Source organism: Aspergillus nidulans, chromosome VI, assembly GCF_000011425.1.
Source record: "Aspergillus nidulans FGSC A4 chromosome VI".
NCBI lineage: Eukaryota > Fungi > Ascomycota > Eurotiomycetes > Eurotiales > Aspergillaceae > Aspergillus > Aspergillus nidulans.
Window position 1 is genome coordinate 275,374 of NC_066262.1, and position 19,343 is coordinate 294,716.

A 19,343-nucleotide genomic window follows, 5' to 3' on the forward strand; every position below is an offset into this window, starting at 1 on the left:
ACCTCCATAATTACTGTGGCCTACAGCCTACAATGTCTTGAGGAGTTGTCGCCTCAAGAGTTATCGTCAATTGAAAGAATATGCGAGCATGAATAGGTATGCGTATGAAATGATGGTAGCTTCTAAAGTCATATCGTGAGTATTGTACAGATTCGTCTATAAGTGATCGGTTTAATATACATTGGCAAACAAGGCATATTTCCATCCTCTATACGCCGTCGGCCCTTCTAGTAATAGATCCCTATAGGGTCACCTACTGCCGGTGGGAGCCTCCCTAGCCACAACGTCACGCCCACTCTCCCACGCGCTTGAACGGCTTAACGAGCCTTGTCGCCTGCACGGTGACAAGACACCGTGCGAGATTGACGCTCGTGATCTTGGCCTCGACAACAGACAAGACGTCAACATCCTTCACTTCAGGCGGCACAATAATTGCACACCTCACACCCAACGAAGTAATAGCACCCAGGAACCCGTTATCATACTGCGTGCCCACCATCGCCGTTTGGCTGAACGGCCTGTGCACGAGACACTCAAACGTCTCGGGGAGGGCACATTCTGCAAAGTAAAACGCGCGGAAGAGGAGCATGCATGCCCAGAACTGTTTCGAACCGTGGTCGATGGCGCGCAGGCGATTTTTCTTCCATCGAGACCGTGAAATGTGCTCTTCGACGTCCTCATGAGAGAACGGGAGGGCTTTCGCGTCGTCGGGGTTGGAGGCGTCGAGACGCCGCCCGTGCTCATGTTCGAAGCGGAGGGCCGCTTCAATCTGGTAGTGTGCTAGCAGATCGCTGTATCGGCGGAGCGGGCTAGTTGACTTTACGTAGGCATCAAGTCCCAATGGAATATGGTGTATTGGGCGGGAAGATGAAACACCTCTTGGTGCGGCGAGTTCGAAGAATCCCTGTCCCCCGTACTCGGACATGTTCTCTCGAGTCAATGGAGGGTATTCCGGGTGGTAGTTTGTGCCGTCGTACACGGCTGGAATGTTGCGCTCGGCGAGCCACTTGGCTGAAACCCAGCAGGCGAGGTTCATGAGCAGGGAGACGAGGTCGTGTTTGGACAAGTCCAGGACCTCATGAGGGTCGATTTTCTGAGGGCAGAGTTGGATGATTGGGTCGCCGATGTAGTAGCCTCCATGGGTGACCTCTATCGAGGGCGGATCTAGCGGGCGTCTTCCGACTGTCATTGAGACAGGTGTGTTAATGTTGTTGGGCCACTCCATTGCGCCGTTCTTGCGGCGGTACTCGCGAAACCCTAGCATAAGCTGGCGTAAAGTGTGGAACGTGTTCTCGTCTTCAGGCGATAATGTATCTTGCAGGTCCGGACGGGACCGTTCCGGCATTTTCCCTCCAACCGTCAGTGGTTTCATGGAGCTATCAGCCTCGACTCCAAACACACTGCGCAACTTGTCATGTGTGATGTACTTGACATTTCGAACAACGCCATTAGTCACATTCGACTCCAAAACTTGGCCCTGAAGGTTCAGCTTGGCGCTGAATGTCAAGCAAGGCCGACCAGGGGCGAGACTGAAGTGTTCCTGTGTCAAAGATGGTGGCAGTATAGGATATGTCCTTTCAGGTACGTAGAGGGTTTGCAACCGGGCTGCTGCATATTCAATAAGACGATGGCCAACGTTTAAATATGAGGATGGGTTGGCGACATGAACGTGAATCCAGAAAGAGTCCGACCCCGGGATGCGCTCAAGCGAAATGCCATCGTCGATCTCCTGCGCATCGATAGCATCGACACAATACACGGGCAATTCGCCCCAGTCCTTTCGCAGTGCGGCCATTGCATCACCTAGACAATTTCTACGAGAACTCTGAGTTTCACCCTGGAACTGACTCCACTTTTGGTCCGAGGTAGGGGGGTATGGGGAGAGATTCAGGTCTTGATCCAGGAGGCGTAGATTCTCCCATGGCGCAAAAACCCCCAGTTCCTGCAGAAACAAAGGGGCCGATCCTGAATTCAGCTCCATTGCGGAATACATGCCTGTTGCGCGCATTATATGCGATCCAGCCGATTGCAGAGCGGCCGACTTCATCCTCTTAGGGGGGATACACCAGAGCTGGAGGAATCGAATAATTAGCTTGTCATTATCATTGAAGCTGGTAAAGGCCTCGTTTGACACCTTCCGAACCACCTGCGAGATGCCAGCACCCTCAAGAGCGAAGCGCTGTGCCGATGGGCCCACGCAAGCCATCACGGTCGGCGAGCGGATAACCCTGCTCTGTCGTATCAATCGTTGCGCCTTTTGAATGAATGTCACCATTGGATGATGCGACTTCACGCTATTTGCAGTAACAGAACCAACGAGAAATGACTGGTGCTCGCGGACCCAAGTCGTGACTCTTGTAAGCATGGTGGCGACGGAGGTGGGAAAGATGACATATTGAAAGGTGAACAAAGAGCTTCGATCATTGTCTATCAGAAAAGGAAACTGGCGGCATGAGCGATGGACAACATAACGGATCACATCATTGATTTGGTCGGGCTCAATCTCCAGCGCTTCGCAGGCCAGCTCGTCCAGGGTCATTTGCAGTTGCTTTTCTGGATGGGCCACCACCTCGTAGATATTATCGAATCGAATTGAGTTGGCCCGGTACAGTGCCTGGACCTGCGCGTCAAACTCATTCAACTTCTCAAGAAGGCGCGCGCCTGCCTCGCGTGGTACTCCTCCTTCAATTGTCGACTGAATCTCGCCCAACAGCTCGGCTGTGGTATCTGGAAAGTACGGGTGCAGACGCCTGACAGACTTGGGGCTTACGAATCCCCTCACCACAAAGTCGACATCTTTAGTGTCGGCAATCCGCCATTTCCCTCTGTGGGTGTAGAATTGATGTTGTTTGTTGATGGATCGAACGTAGATACCGTATCTCAATATTTCGTGGGAGCTGCCAATTGTTAGCGGTTTCCAAGCGCTGCAGAAGGGTGCATACATCCGAAACACCACAAGATCTCCAGGCTGTAGGTAGTCGTATACACCCTCTCCCTCATCAGCAATATGGGCAAAGCCGGACATATCCTCGTCTGTCAGCCGCAGCTTATCGTCAACCGCGTCATCCAGGTCCGAGCCAAACGTGAACATATTCCCCGTCCATGGTTGCGACGACTCCGACAGTTCGATATTGCGAACTGGGTCCAGAGTGTTTGGTGTGATCTCCTGCCATTTTCGCAGGTAGTCCCTAATGTCTTTATTCTTCTCAAACTCGGTCTGAAGTCGAATATCGTCAATGGACTGCGGTTTTCGCAACGAGTCGCCAACTGAACTCTGGTAGATGCAACGAATTAGCAAGCAAAATTTTGCTTCCGTCAAATTGAACAAACCTGAGTCTCATTAGAATTGTACCGCCGAGCTATCACTGGTCTTGCGGCAAGTCTGCTCAGGGCTGCTGGGCACGAACGGGCGACGGAGGTCGAATGGCCGAGCTTGACAAAGCCCGGACCTGTCGCCCTGCCGGATATCCGGGCTCTGTAGGCAGTTAGAGGCATGACTTATCATCCATCATACGGCCGAACAACGATCTATTGTAGAAATAGAGAAGGACGAAGCACGGAGGCTATTCGATCTCCAGTCTAAAGATAAAACTGCCGGCAGTACCTAATTCGCCGCTAGGGCGGTAAGACCCTTTTCATGTCACGTGGCTGGGAAACCAACTCCGGCCTGCCTTATTCGATGGCTTTTGATATACTCTCTAATTACTGTCTAACCTCTAAGTATGCTCTACACAGGCCCTCGATACTTCCCCTGGCGGGTACTACACAACATTTGGCTTCATACCTCGCATTTCATCTTGGCCCGACGTGATATCCAGTTCAGGTCCTAGGGCCTCCTTTACATCTGTTCTCATGGTCACGACCTATATAGAATATAAACAGAGATTCTCCAATGCTTGCGCTGCCTCAGTAACTTGGGTGACCTTTCTCTCCTGGACTAGAGCTCTGCCGATGGCTCTCTTGTGTACTGGTGCACGTCTTTGGCGAGGAGTGATGGAGCCATCATCAAAGGGTGCAGACAGGATTATCAACTCCACGAGAGAACCAAATCTGACATTTTTGGCCATGTCTCGTATATGAGGATGCTGACTTCTCGACCAAGTCTAGGCTAGTATCTCGGTTGCTTTCGTTCTAAGGCATATATAAGAGAAGCAAACTTGAGTCACTGACTCTGCGTCTCATCCCATGGCGACTGAGCACCTACGCAACTTGTTGGAATCTTAGTTCCTGAAAAGAATGGAAGGCACGAAACGCAATAACCGGCATCCTATCGTGATTACCCATATACTGGTGGCCACGTCAACTGCCCTTCCACCGCCATAGTAGTGCAGGGTCGGTGAATCAGAGCTATTTTCTAGGCGTGATGAGGATATACACTTCCCGCTGGCAATGATTAGACCCACTTTACATAGATTTTTCGACAATAGGGTTCATTGCTACCCTAGTACGATGGTGCGGAGACAGTCTTCCAGAAACAGGTTTGCCTGCGGGCGACGAGCCGAATTTCAGCGCACCATTTGTACGCAAGTCGACTAACTCGTCATTCCAAGTAGCCCGTGGAGTCTCTTTCAACATGGTTTGGTGAAGTAGGGCTGGGCTGATTACGTTAAAGTTGAGAGCAACCATACCATTTAGTCGACATGCGACGTCAATAAGTTTATATCTACCCTCCACCCCACACCCCGCAGTTTTTGATCCATATGTATTGGAATCTTGTTGCCTTATTCTCTGTAGCAGGAAGCATATCTGAAAATCTAGAGCACCCAGAATGCGTTGAAACGATGATGCACAGTGAATGAGATCACCGCGCATCCTCACAGAGGTTTGGTGCTCAATGGTACAATGCCACACTATGTCTACGGCACTGGAAGCATCCTAGATGCTCAGTTGTACGCAGTTGCTCTCTACTAATGCCATGACTCTCCGGTATTATGTGATTCCGTGCCCTACGTATACCGGTCACGGCTATTTGCTGTTCCAACAAGTGGAAGGGTGAGGCATGCTTTGCGAACAACGCTTATCCCTAACTCTAGCTCTACATACATGGCTGTCTTTCTTTGCCTTAATAGCAACAGTGCATCGACCCATCAAAGACACCAGTGATATACAATTGTGGTCGGCCCACTAGTACAAACATATTTTTCTTCGTATTTGGTGTACTGTTACCAGATTTCCACAAGAAGAGGCGCCTACACCAGGCCTTGATGCAGGTTGTTGGGTGTCTCACTTGGGCAGTATGGAAGTCTTAATCCAATACATCTTTGAACTTAAAAAAGCTGTCAAATAGATATATCTGAGTCCGTTTCTATATATGAGCCGAAAAGACATGCCAGCTTAATGGCAGGGATATAGATATAGAAGCACCACGCAACACTACACCCTTTCACATGCTCTCTCCTAGATCCTTTTAACCAGGGAAATAAACTAAGATAGTTCATAAGGTAGCAGTGCAAATATGAAACTAACCATCATCAACCATCGCCAAGCCATCCAGCACACCCTCGCTTTCTAAATCCCCAGCCCCAAACATATCAACATCTCCGCCCTGACTAGGAAAGTCCTTACTAGAGGCTAAATCGCCCAAGTCAAAACCTAAGCTCGGATCCATTCGCCGCACGAAGCTCTCACACAACTTAAACGCGCGAGCAGCGGCAAGGCTACTGAAGCCAAGGTGGTGCAGCCAACGCAGAGCCTTACTTGTTTGTGATATCACTGTATTCTTAGTAACCGGTGTGCTTTTATCAGACTGTGGGATATTTTCGGATGAATTCTCAACGGATTCGGTTGCGAGGAAGACGAGGAGGGCGGTAATGGCTTGCATGAGGGAGTGGAGGATTGACCACCACGGTGTGACGGAGATCAGCCAGGCGGTGTCCGGAGTTTCGGGGAGCATGGATAGCAGCGATATCGAGGAGCGAAGGCATGTGTGTGTCATGATGGCGCGGAAGCTAGCGCGGGAACTCGAGTCGCTCGATTTCTGGGAGGTGTTTGTGTTGTGGCTGTGCGAGAGGCAGGGACGGCAGAGGGTGATGCGGGCGCTGTAGTAGTAGACGGCTAAGGTGATGCGTTCGCGGGTGTAGTTTGATTCTGCCTTGTTCGCTCCGGGGGGAAGATGAAAGGCATCGTCTTCTGGGGAGATAAAGAAGCGATAGTAATGAGGGATTTTGCGTAACCAATTATCCATGCTTTCGGAGTGCCTGTGGAGGCGCTGTTCGAGTTGAACCGCGGACTGGCGAAGTCCCTGGATGCTGTAGATGCTGTTGATGACGGCTTGCGCGATGATGTTAAGATCAACAATAATATGAAATAAGAGTGCCGGGGAGGGCTCGCAATTGCGTAACCACGCTGCAGCAGATACAGCTTGTTCCTGGTTCTGAAAAAGTGTGAGCTGCAGCCGGCTGCATCGGAGGTCGCGGTCGCGGAAGATTTCGCTAAGACCTGAGTTACGGTCTGCGCTCTCTTCATTGAATGGGACTGGGAGGAGGGCTGCACTAAGCCCTTCGCTGCAGCCAGAGATGCGGCCGGTTATAGAGGTTACGATATGTTCGATCTGAAAAATGGACCACCACAGGCGGGTTCGAGCTTCTTTCGACGCTGCAGGGGTCTTCTCATCTTGGAAGCGAAGATTGATACCGAGGGAGATAGCAGAGCGGAGGGCCATGCTCGAGAACTTCGATCCACTACAGCGCATGTTGTCAGTATTATTCAAGCTTGCAACAGTGGGCGCATGTCATACCCGTTTACCTGCCCCAACGCAACAAGATAGACCGCAACTAGCAACATCACTTGGATCTGCTGGAGATCGTCATGTTCGAACAGCACATTCCCGCTCAGACACAGTATTCTAGCACGATTCAGAAACACCGTGTCGTCCGTATCCCTCTCACCTGCCACAACCTTGCTAGTCAGCCTACAGTACCGACAGCCCAACGCCAAAATCATGTTCAGCACAGCCAACCACTTCCGCGGCGGACGAAAATGTTTCTTCTTATAGAACTGTTCGTACTGCGCCCTGAAAGTTCGCTTCCGAACAACGGTAAATGATGGATGTACCGACTCCATGTACGCATTGAAGTACTTATCAGCCAATTCCTTCCCCGGCACTGCGTAGGGGTTGACCGTGTCGGGAAATGGAATGGAGAGGTCATCAAGATGGTTACTCATCGAATTGATGGGGATATCTTTGCTAGTAGGCTTCTCTCCGTTCGACAGGCCGTGCTCTCGTTGGTCTGATACATCCTCAAGCTTCTGCATCCACGCAATCTCGGAATTCTTCCCGAAGAATCCAACTGCAACCGTTTTGTCACTGCGATTCAAATCCTCTTTGACCAAGTCTATATCTTCCAAAGATCCTTGCGATGTGGTCGAATCGGCGTCACTATCATTTTCTCCCCCTCCATCATCTGACGAGGGCTGCCCAGAAACCTACTTCATTAGTTTTGCCATTAAATGTACTCGGATCACGCACCGATAAAGTCCTTCTGATTATTCTTGCAGTTGTTGGATCAACCTCCGTCTCTAGCTGTTTCAACAACTTCTCGTATCGCTCAACTTTCTCATTCAGTAGACCCAACTGTTTCTGATCCCGGATCCGTTTTATATCCATATACGAACATTCCAATCCATGCTCGCGGCATTTCTGACATACTGGCCGCGCCGCGTCGCATTTTACCTTTCGCTGCCGACATGGCTCGCAGGCTCGCGCTGACCGACGCCGCTGGAAAGTCGTTCTCGCCGCTGTAGCGCGCGGGATAGCGATCTTTCGAGCCTTCACCCCCTCAGATTGCGGCACAGGGAGCGAAGCATTCAGGTCGGAATATTGTCTGTACGGATAGGGCGTGTAGCTCGGCACGGTTGGGTCTAATGGTGCAGCTGAAGCGCTCATCGCATTCCTCCACATCCATTCGGAAGCCGGGACCGCCGGGTTCGGACTCAGGCTACCGGCATTCGGGTGGGCTGCAGAACTGGAGGAACGATTGGAGCGGAGGGAATCGTCCATTACAGTCGCCCATGAAGTTGAGATGGCGCAAGTACAGGGCCGTAATGTTATTATTGAGTTGTAAACGCAACAAATATGAGGACATTCAGTGCGTGGAGACACAGAGGGGGAAATGGACTGCACAAGTGCCGTACTCTGTTTGAGTGCTGAAGGTTCCAGGTTCGGGCAGGCGGCTACAGTACGCATGATGTCATTGAGCCGGCGCCATGAAGATCGTGGCAGTGACGACTGAGTGGCACCATCTTTTTGGGAAGAATTGTCATTCGTCTGGAAGTATGTTGCGGAAAATCGCAGTAATCACATTCAGGTTTTGCGATCGCACAGCGCGATTCACGACCCAGAGGAAAACGCCCATTGCTAGAATTAGCTTTGCAGGTCCTACACTGAGTCTATCTGTAAAGCCGACCACAGCTCAAAATCTCGTAGCAGTTAAGCATATCAGAGAGTGGATTATGCCGGCACCACTCACTTGCGACAAGCTGGTCAGCCCTGCTGGAAGTGGTAGCCTGGGGTCCCCCGGGACAGTGTCCCAGCACGCGATACCGCCCGTCTGCGTCCAATTTCTCCAACCCATTAGCGAACTCGTCAAATACCGACGGTAATGTAGACTCCTCGTCGAACAAAGTCTTCATCTCATCATTGACCGCGGTAGAATGGCGGATTCGACTACCTTGGCGCTTGGCGCGGACACTCTGGCGGAATATATGAAACAGATTCCGCCCTAATTGGGACCGACTTGCTATACTAGCAAAAACACTCGCAAGAAATAGGAAGGCGTTGTCTAGGATGTCAAATTTGCCTTGTCGCTCCACTAGCACGAAGAGGGCCAGGTTGATAGCGTACATGGTGAAATGGTGAGCATGAGCTGTGCCGTAATTCTGTCGCTGGATGCGCACAAGTGTCGCAATTGCTCGCGCTGCCGACTCAATGGTGTCACACTTGTTGCACTCTAGCAGTGGGCTGGGACTCGTTAGGCTTTCCGGGGTTTTGAGACCTTCCATGGGGGGACCCAGGATCTCATCCTCGGCATGGAACAGTAGAAGGATGATGATCAGAGTGTGATACCGCATTTTCATGACAAGTACGTACGGCGGCACCTCGTCGTCTCGCTTGAAGTGGGCGGGCAATCCCTCCGTCCATTCGCGCAGCCTCCGGAACAACACCTCCTTGATCCTGATTAGTTCCGTAGCCGATGGTACTCTTCCGTGACTCGCAAAGAGCCACTGGGACATGTCCCGCGCGATCTCGCTCAGATTGCACGATATGTCGAAGTACTCATTGAGGTATGACTCCTTTGGCTCTCCACTTATGGGGTATGGCAACCAACGAGTATTCTGGTCATGTCTGTTAGGCCGTTCGAGGTTGATCTTGTTTATAAGACTCGATCGTAGGAAGCCGGTGTGTACAATCCTACAGGGTTAGTTCGGGACACATAAGAGCTGGAGGTAAGACACACGTATCAATCTGGAATAAGCCCCAGGCAGTCCGCCTTAGTGACACTTCCATATCCTCCGGGAACTCGTTGCTCGATAGGGCTGGCTTCCTTTCACCAATAAGTCCCTTGGCCTCTCCAGTCCAAATGGCCAAATGCAGCATTTTATACCCGCAATCATTCTTACCGCAAAGGGAGTATCTAGCGGAGTCAGCATAGCACAGTCTCTAAAGAGCATTGAATACCAACCTTTCACATAGCAGGAGGATTCCTTGAATGTGGGTGAGTGATAGTCTGGGAGGCTCGATTTCTCTTAGCCGCTCGGCCTCAGCCAGGAAGTCATTCCCCTTGCTCATGATATCTCCCTGTCTGGCGTATGCCTCCGAATAGTCTGAAAAATGCTAAACGTGTTAACACCTGTCTGTTACATACAAGGTGCGGCTTACACATGCATTCGCGAGTAGCGCGTTCACCAAGAAGGGGCTGCAAAACTCCGAGTTGATATTCCCCCCAATCATGTGCTTGAGAAACACATCGCGGTCCAGAAAGGTATTGAACGGATAGTCCCATGTAAAATAAAGCGAGACGAGATGAGAGACGAGATCAGAGTCGGTCGTAACGTTCGTCCAGGGTTGCGCGGGGACTCGATAGGGAGCATCAACACAGAGGTAGTGTATGTCCATGACTTGGGGCCGCCACGACTGCATAAAATCTTCGTTGATCATACACTGTATATCCTCTAGGTTGCTGACTGGTTCTTCCGTCTCATCACCTTTTCTCCCAGTAACTTTGAGGATGCTCCCAATGCGATGGCGTAACTCTTCGTTGGTAGCGTCTCGTCGGATCATGTCCACCAGTTCGATGGCAGACGATCTGTCCTCTTCACGCATTGCCCTGAGAAGATCGTTATACAAGCCGCGGTAGTAGTCCAATTCTTCAGCTGTGCGCTTGGCCGCCACGCGGCGGCGCTGGTCAAGCGTTTCGTCGAAAACACAATCTCTATTCAAGGTGCGGCAGGTGTCGCATGGCTGCTTACCCGAGCACTGGGTGTGTTAGGCGGGTTGGTCTCGCTGGGCGGGATGCTTGCCTTTCGCTTCGATTTTTTACAAGCTATGCATGCCATTGAAGCCCGCTGCTGCTTCTTGCCGGAATCACCGGAGCCTCGGCGCTCCTCCATCGGAGAGTCATCTGGGGATATTTCGCATCGTGGGGAAGGGCCTGGAGCGAGTTGTCGATGCTGCGTTGGGGACTCGGTCATAATCGTTCAAAGGGCGGCGATCTGAGTCAAGTGACCATTATGCCAAAGAGAGCGACCATTTCCGTCACAGATCATCCTAGCCCTCCTCCTCCTTATAAATTAGGAGCTTGTCGATTCACCATATCTCGTGACGTATCGCCGCGTTAGCATGTATGTGTGGATCGATATCCGCGAATTGCAACAACGCAACTCAGCCATCAACTTCGCCCATTGGCGGCTCTGGCAGCCATCTCCCGGTCAACATCCTAGAAGAGACCACGGATCTGAGGGCACGAAGATTGAAGGTGGTCAACTTGTCCGCCTATTCTGTACTTTCACGTGATAGCGATGGTGAGTGGTGCGAACCATCTCCGAACGGTCGAGGCCTTCTTAGTGTCGGGGGATCCCAACTTTCCGTGAGACGAGGAGTAGAGCACCCCGCTCATCAGCCCTGGCCGGATTGATGCGGCTTTTACTGGGGTTGGGCACGGTATTCATTGGTGTAGCACATATTGAAACATCTTGTGATTTGTGGCAAACGGACACCTACCCCAACAACCCTAGGTATTCTTGCAGGCTGTCTATCAACTTTGTTTCTCGAATACTTTGTCACAATGCCAGGGAATTAGTCCCTTAGATAGAGCGCGACCAAGCTCTTGATTCGGCAGATAACCTGCTGTTCCCATTAGATGGTGGTCTAGAGTGGGTTCTTAAAGGATATATTACCCTGGAAGTTTTCTCTTTCTTGGCATGAGTTTATCTGGCTTCTGGAAGAAATTGCGAGCTAAAGGCTGTGAACTGAAGACGGGTAGGAAACTACTCCGAGCAGATGGACACAACGCAGTGCCCTACTCAGCAATAAGAGCATAGATTGGATGATATTGCGAGCAGGGATGCCGAGTAGAAAGCGAGGCAGCCAGTCGAGGTAGCTGAGAGCTTGCTCTGCAGATGGCCTGGTTTATTTGGTCATGCGCACTCAATCTTGATTGCGTGCTACCAGCAGCAAGACGAAATATTTGCTTTCAATTACTTTTGCTGGAGCTGAAAAGGCTTCACCGATCGGCATGAAGGACCAAGTATTGGGCATTAGCGAGGATGGAGAGTTAGACACCGGGGGATTGACTCCGGGTAGTATAGAAGATGCAGCTTTACGCCCTCGTAGTCTGTCGCAGTGGCTCAGTGGATTGGCACGGCTAGGCGCTACGCAATAGGCGTTCTCATCGCACGCAGCACTGCATTCGAGATCGTCCAACCCCCGGAACAATTTCCAACCACACCTTTATGAACTATCCATCGGCAAAATGCACGCCACACTCATTCTGGGATCCTTGAATAACGATTATCTGATCCATGCCAGCTGGGCAGTATTGACGAGTCGAAGATCGTAGCAATACGAGAAAGATGGGGCCGCGGAAAAGATTCCTCGGTAGCTCTGGGGAAGGTAAACGAACTAACGATCAAGGACCTGGTATGCTGGGCCGTGGCAAGCTGAGGACTGAAAAACTGTAGGCTGGTAGAGATGTCATGGTGGGATGGTGGACGAGACTAAGCGACAGGGACCCACGGGGGATCTCGATCGAATTGACTTTGCGTGGCGAGGATCGTCGAGACACAAATGTGCATTCGCAATGTGCGTTCGAAATGTGCACTCAAACGACTCGATCAACGCGTTCTGCATGCCACGTGTGAGCCTGGAATGAGACGTGTATGGGTAGTCAACGGAGTAATCTCACCCGCTCCAAGCAGACTTCTAGGCTCCAGGTTGAACGCTCGCAGAACGGATGCGTTCTGCAATTTGACGCACAGGTGGAACCGATCCTCCAGAGCTGTGGGATAAAATCCGGCGGCTGAGATTGGCGTATCGCGCAATGCTGGAGAGGCCTTAGCCACAACTGTTGATAAGCTCGATGAGACCGACCTCGGCCGAACTTCGACCATCCAGAGTCAAACCTGAGAGGCACGACTCTTGGAACCCCCACAATGTGCAGACTCTTGGACTGCTTGGCAGGAGACAGACTCGCTGGTCCAGCAACAGAATTGGTAATAAAAGCACGGATTTCGTACATCGATCTACGGCGTACATCGATACATCAATGATTGGGAATGTCATGCCATAGATGCGGCCGGACTAAGCCAGTTGGTCTCTCTCAGCTATCAATAGGTATCCTCGAAGAGGACGGAGCATGTGTGGCGCATGGGGCGTGGCGGTGCAGTCAATAGACCGAGTCCGGCGTCCACTAATCTGGGCGATCCATCAGCGCTTAAAACGTAATGCGATCTTCTATATGGAGTCGGGAACACTAATCAAGGGTAATAACCATGAACAACACTGCCGATCTGCGGTTGATCGCGCACAGTCTTTCGAATGCGAGTTGTGTCCACGAATTGAGCCAATCGACTGAAAGTTACTGCAAATCCAGGCTCGTAAAGGAGCGAAGAGCTCCCCCAGGCTAAGATCCCGAGGGTGAGGTCCAAGGTTGAGGTTACTCGTTCCGTCGAGGTCATTTAGCGTTCCTTTTTGGAGACGCCCTCGATTCTCTACCGACGTCACTACTATCACTACCTACCAGCTTGGCTCCAGCTCATTATCTTACTGCCTGTATTTCGCTTAATATTATTTCCCCATTTATGAGCTTGAGCGCCCTGAGAGCCACACTTGCGTCGTCAGAGTGGCTCCTCTTTTTTTCTTTTCTTCGGCTGCCCTGAACACTCCCCCCTCACCCTCTCCACTTTCCTCTTTCCTCCCCTGGCCTTCCTCTGCTCCGTATCTCCGTCTCCTAAACACTCGCCGATTGTCAGAGGCCAGGGTCACCCGCCAGCAGACTTGAGTACATCATCATCATCGTACATCCAACTCATGTGAGTAATTCACTAATCCAGTTTCGAGTTTTTCGACTCGTATCCTTCCACCGTTCAAGCCTGCCACACTCCAGCCTCCCCGCTGCCGAGCTCAGCGGCAAGGCAACCACCTATTCCCGAATCTACCCACCATTCTTCCGCCGCGCTTCGATTTCTGTGCTTCTTTTTATTCTGTTTCCCAATTGCTAGCTGTGCAGTTTCTTACGCTTCTATTTTATCGAAAACGTTACGAGCGTCTTGGCTGACTTCGCCCGTCGATTATAAGCTGAGTTGAACTGCAGTGGGCGACTGCGCGCCGGAGACTCAGCGATAGCCATGGCTTCTCAAAATGCAGAGTCTGCGGAATTGAAGCAACAAGGAGCTATCGAGACCGCCCAGGCTGCCTCTCAAGATCCCCAATCGCACATCCAACCGGAAACAGTCGAGAAAAAACTGGTTGAAGAGACCCGGAAAGCGGGTCTACCAGCTTACCAATTCAACCCAGACGCATCACCCCAAGAAAAGGCCGCCGAAGCTGAATCTGTACGTCTTTGACTGGGGGTTGTCTGCTTGAGACTATGTTCACTGACACTCATCTCTGTTCCGCTAGTGCGTTCCCCCGGGATTTCACCGTGACCGGGAACCGAAGGCAATCGGCGTGATCACAGACAAGGTGAGCGCGTACATTCAATTGTACACTCGACATTTGCTTATTGATATCCTGCTTAAAGGACGATGGCACTCCCGCCCCGTATGATCTTCCTCCACCGAAATCCGCAACCACGTTGCTTGATGAAAAATCCCAAGAACCTGCAGCAGACAAGAAAGAGGAGGAGGTTGATGATGAGCAGCGTTGGGCGCGCGACCGGACGGGCTGGGCTCCACGGTTCGTTCATGAGGAAACTCAAGAAGAGCACGATGAAGCAACATTGTTGGACCATCAGACCTTCTTGGAGGCCAAACTGGACGAGAAGTTCTTTGGCGGTATGTCGCTGCGGACAATTGAACCCCAATATAACTAACAGTGTATTAGATTGGTATCACAATGCCGGCGTCATTGTTTTTGCATGCTTATCATCATGGATTGTCGCCGTTCTAGGCGGTGGACTGGCTTGGGTCTTCATTATCATGGCCGCCTGTGGCACCTATTATCGAACCTCTATCCGGCGAGTTCGGCGAAACTTCCGCGATGACGTTAACCGCGAGATGGCGAAGCAACGCCTGGAAACCGATACCGAGAGCTTGGAGTGGATCAACAGTTTCCTTGTCAAGTTTTGGCCCATTTATGCGCCAGTGATGTGCGACACGATCATCAATTCCGTTGATCAGGTGCTCAGCACAGCAACCCCAGCATTCCTGGACAGCCTACGATTGAAGACATTTATCCTAGGCAGCAAACCGCCTCGATTGGAGCACGTCAAGACCTATCCTAAGACCGAAGTTGACACTGTCATCATGGACTGGAAATTCAGCTTCACACCTAACGATACCATGGATTTGACCGCCCGCCAGGTCAAAGACAAGATCAACCCCAAAGTTGTCTTGGAAGTCCGTGTTGGTAAAGGCGTCGTCAGCAAGGGTCTCGATGTGATTGTTGAGGACATGGCTTGCAGCGGTCTTATGAGAGTCAAGGTGAAGCTTCAGATTCCCTTCCCACATATTGAACGGGTTGATGTCTGCTTTTTGGGACGGCCGGAACTTGACTATGTTTGCAAGCCTCTCGGTGGCGATACCCTCGGGTTCGATATCAACTTCATCCCTGGTCTGGAGAGCTTTATCAAAGAACAGATCCACGCCAATCTTGGTCCGATGATGTATGAGCCCAACGTTTTCCCGATTGAGATTGCCAAGATGCTTGCTGGAAACGCTGTTGATCAGGCAATCGGTGTTGTTGCCGTAACTCTTCACGGCGCGCGCCAGCTAAAGAACCCTGACAAGTTCGCTGGTACTCCTGACCCTTATGCAGTGGTATCTCTGAACAACCGGACCGAAGTTGGCCGCACTAAGACGATACAAGATACGGATAGCCCAAGATGGAACGAGACTATCTACGTGATTATCACCTCCTTCACTGACACTTTGACTATCCAACCTTACGATTGGAACGAATTCCGGAAGGACAAGGAGCTGGGAACCGCAACTTTCGCCCTGGACAAGCTTGAGCAAGAGCCCGAGCATGAAAGTGTATACCTCGAAGTCTTGGCAAGCGGCCGATCCCGGGGTTCTATCCACGCAGATATTCGATTCTTCCCCGTTTTGGAGGGTAGAAAATTGGAGAACGGTGAGACTGAACCGCCTCCAGAGCTGAACACTGGTATCGCTCGATTCACAGTCGAACAAGCCAAGGACCTGGACGGAAGTAGGAGCTTGGTTGGGCAACTGAACCCATACGGCGTTCTTCTACTCAACGGCAAAGAAATCCACATAACCAACAAACTCAAGCGAACGAACAACCCTATCTTCCAAAATGCCTCGAAAGAGTTTTTGGTCACTGATCGTAAGACTGCCCGGCTTGGTCTGGTGATCAAGGACGACCGGGATCTAGTCAAGGACCCCATCCTCGGTTCCTATCAGATCAAGATGAATGACATGCTCAAAATGATGGAGAAAGGCCACCAGTGGTTCCATCTCCACGGTGCTAAGTCTGGACGTGCCAAACTGGTCTTGGATTGGAAGCCCGTTGCGGTGGGAGGCATTGCAGGAAGCGCCGGCTACGTCGATCCAATTGGAGTTATGCGAATCCACTTCAAGGACGCAGCGGATCTGCGCAACCTTGAGAAGATGGGCAAGTCTGATCCTTATGCTCGAGTGCTGCTGGCTGGCTACATGAAGGGCCGCACAGTTACCTTTAGGAACAACCTCAACCCTGATTGGGATGAAGTCGTGTACGTTCCGATTCACAGTGCTCGCGAGAAGCTCACCTTGGAAGTCATGGATGAGGAGTCTGTTGGAAGTGATCGGTCACTTGGCTCGGTGGAGCTCTCTGCAGCAGACTACGTTCATGAGAATGAGGCCGGTGAATACGAAATCGATGACGAGAAACAACTTGTATCCAGTTCCCTTCGCCTTGGTCAACGTGCCAAGGGAACTTTGAACTATACTGTCGCTTTCTACCCAACAATCCCCGTCGTCAATCCTGAAGACGAAGAGGAGGAAGAGGAGGAGGCTGAGGCTGAGGCCGAGGCCGAGACTGAGGCAGCTGGGTTGACGAGGAAGAGCACTGATTCCAGACGCAAGAGCTACCACTCCAAGTCCAGGAGCGTGGACTCGAAGATCTCCGACAATAAGGGTGCTACCAATGGGACCGCAGATTTGCAGTCGAACGGACGTCCTAGCCTTGAGTCTCGCTCTGGTACTGTTAAAGACTCGGAGACGGCGTCGGTTAGGTCTATTAAGGAGGTCCCCAAGACTTATATCTCTGTGGACGACCTTGCCAACCATGGTAAGTCTTTGTTCCCTTCTGTTGTTGTATTTGTCGTTGACCCGGCTGATCTTGTAGAATCCGGCTTCATCGTGTTTAAACTTCACGAGGTCAACCTTTCGCGCAGCAACGTGCATGTGGAAATCATAATGGATGATTATATGTTCCCAGTGTGGTCATCGCCCAAAATCCGCACTAAGACTGCTAAGATCGAGGACAGTAAGTATTCTAGTCTTTCTGGAAATTTGAAGTTGGCTGACTTTTTATCCAGTTGGCGATGCGTTTGTGCGTGAACTTGAGTTCTCAAAGATCACCCTTCGGATTGTGGAGAAGGTCAATGCCGACACTGATGATGACGAACATATCGTGGCCAAACTCACAGGCGACACGTTCAGTACGCTCCAGCGCATCCTGTACACACCTACAGAGCTTGTCCTCCGATCCACCGATGGAGAGGTGAGCAGAGTCACAGTTAGTGCTCGATACATTCCTGTCACTATGAAACTGGATCCATCAGAAAGCATCAACAACATGGGAACTCTCCGTGTGGATGTCTTGGACGCTGCCGATCTACCGTCTGCCGACCGCAACGGCTACAGTGATCCGTACTGCAAATTCCGCTTGGACGGTAAGGAAATCTTCAAGACTAAAGTGCAGAAGAAGACCCTCCATCCTGCCTGGAACGAGTTTTTCGAGACGCCAATCAAGTCCCGTATTGGTGCCAATTTCCGCTGCGATGTCTATGATTGGGACTTTGGCGACAAGGCTGATTATCTCGGCGGTGTGCCGATCAACCTTGAAATGCTGGAACCCTTCCAGGCTCAAGAGGTTTCTCTAACTCTAGACGGAAAGTCGGGCGCGATCAGGTTGAAGCTGTTATTCAAACCTACGTACGTCATGCGCTCTCGCCAAGGATCATCTACTTTCTCCGGTACATTTGCTACGCCCGGAAAAATTGTTGGTGCCCCCGTCAAGGGAGTTGGATTTGTTGGTGGCAACGTGATCAAGGGAGCCTCGTTTTTGGGCCGCGGGATCATGTCAAAGATCCGCGGAGACGATTCTTCCAGCGACGAGGAGCAAGAACAACAGAAGGAAGTTCCGTCGGCCATCCTGGTAGACGGGGAAACGCCTCCTAACTCTACGCCGAAGAGCGACCTTAATCATTCACGTACCCGCAGCGTCGCAGCATCGCATTACGGCGATCGGCTCAGCATCGGTGGCAAGGGCGAAAGCGGAACCGCCAGGATCTCGATTGTGTCCGCGGGCGGGTATCCTCCGTCCGCTAATGTCCGCGTACTTGTGCGCGCACTCGGCGCGAAAGGTGCCAAGGAAGTGCTCAAGACCAAGGCCATCAAGAGCGGAGGCGGTCCTGTCGTATTCGACTCCGCGAGCGAGAGCTGCCGTGTTCACAACACGACAGCCGATGCGCAGTACCAGATCAGAGTAGTTGACCACTCTACTTTCGGATCCGACAACGTCCTGGGCGAGGCAGCTTTTTTCGTCGGGGACCAGGGATCGGTTGCTGGTCAGGAGAAGACGGTGAACGTTGGCAGCGGAACGGTTGTTGTCCGGAGCAGCTTTTCGGCAGCCGGAGACAGTCTTCGGCCGGGGACAGCATATTCAAATGCAGGCGACAATGCGTCTGAGGTGACTGACAGCCCCGACTCAAAGAAGCCTCGACGTAGCTTCCTCAGCAAGCGCAGCGTCAGCGGGGCGTGATGGCCTGGAGGGATGATATTGCATGCTTTTCATTATTTTGCGATTGTGCGCGCATCCGATATTGTGGGCTCCACCTGATGCAGCTTTTTTTTGACGAGAATGGGCGGATGTGTTGGATATTGGATAATGACTGTTAGATACCTTGCTTGAAGTGAATGTTAGTCTACCGAAGACCCCTCCCCCCTCCGTACACCGCCCGTAGATGAACTGGCCAGAAGTCCCAAGTCGGTACCGCCGTTACCGTGTATCATAATGTGGCTCCCTGACAGGCTGGTGTCCGCATAGAGTGAGACATGACTTTTATATTTAGCCTCAGCCTGGATACCAGAACCCGCCGACGGTTTCCTGAAGCCGACGGGTGCTCAGAAGTCTAAGATGGGTCCAAGCTGGCGCTCTGGCCGAGCAGGAAGCTCAGGGATGCCATTACCGTCTGGTCGGGCCGAAGAAAAGGGGAGATCAGGTGCAATTGGGATTTAAAATTAGTACGAATTGATAGTATGCCGAGTGATAGTCCCAATAATCAGTCTCACATCTCTGTACAGGGCCGTCGACAGTGGATTGGGGGTCGGTTTCGATAGTCGCTGTGTCATTCTGCTGCGACAAGCACGGAACTACGAGCTAGGCATGTCCTTGTATGCAAGGTGGATGGACTGCTGCATGGAGACTACAGCTACACATATCAGATCCTGACCCGCCT

General features: G+C 51.5%; 4 protein-coding genes across 4 annotated transcripts, besides 1 other annotated feature; 1 reads left to right on the forward strand and 3 right to left on the reverse strand.

Annotated features, from left to right (window-relative positions):
* Nucleotides 1-19,343: part of a sequence feature (contig 1.169 1..351151(-1)) that runs on past both edges of the window.
* On the reverse strand, nt 287-3,552 carry ANIA_09151 (exoribonuclease II; the record flags this gene model as incomplete). Its single annotated transcript, XM_050612403.1, has 2 exons — nt 3,331-3,552; nt 287-3,274 (listed from the first exon to the last, which is right to left on the reverse strand). Exons 1-2 carry the CDS (start codon nt 3,493-3,495, stop codon nt 287-289), a joined length of 3,153 nt encoding a protein of 1,050 aa, XP_050468329.1. The 5' UTR covers nt 3,496-3,552.
* On the reverse strand, nt 5,462-7,900 carry ANIA_11185 (uncharacterized protein; the record flags this gene model as incomplete). Its single annotated transcript, XM_050612404.1, has 3 exons — nt 5,462-6,680; nt 6,737-7,425; nt 7,469-7,900. The coding sequence occupies 3 exons, from the start codon at nt 7,898-7,900 to the stop codon at nt 5,462-5,464; spliced, it is 2,340 nt and encodes a 779-aa protein (XP_050468330.1).
* On the reverse strand, nt 8,389-10,689 carry ANIA_11169 (uncharacterized protein; the record flags this gene model as incomplete). Its single annotated transcript, XM_050612405.1, has 5 exons — nt 8,389-9,343; nt 9,456-9,632; nt 9,681-9,832; nt 9,878-10,474; nt 10,519-10,689. The coding sequence occupies 5 exons, from the start codon at nt 10,687-10,689 to the stop codon at nt 8,389-8,391; spliced, it is 2,052 nt and encodes a 683-aa protein (XP_050468331.1).
* On the forward strand, nt 13,843-18,817 carry ANIA_09149 (putative membrane bound C2 domain protein (vp115); the record flags this gene model as incomplete). The annotated part of the gene is made up of 6 exons (XM_050612406.1): nt 13,843-14,049; nt 14,117-14,179; nt 14,238-14,490; nt 14,540-16,948; nt 17,006-17,146; nt 17,199-18,817. The coding sequence occupies 6 exons, from the start codon at nt 13,843-13,845 to the stop codon at nt 18,644-18,646; spliced, it is 4,521 nt and encodes a 1,506-aa protein (XP_050468332.1). The 3' UTR covers nt 18,647-18,817.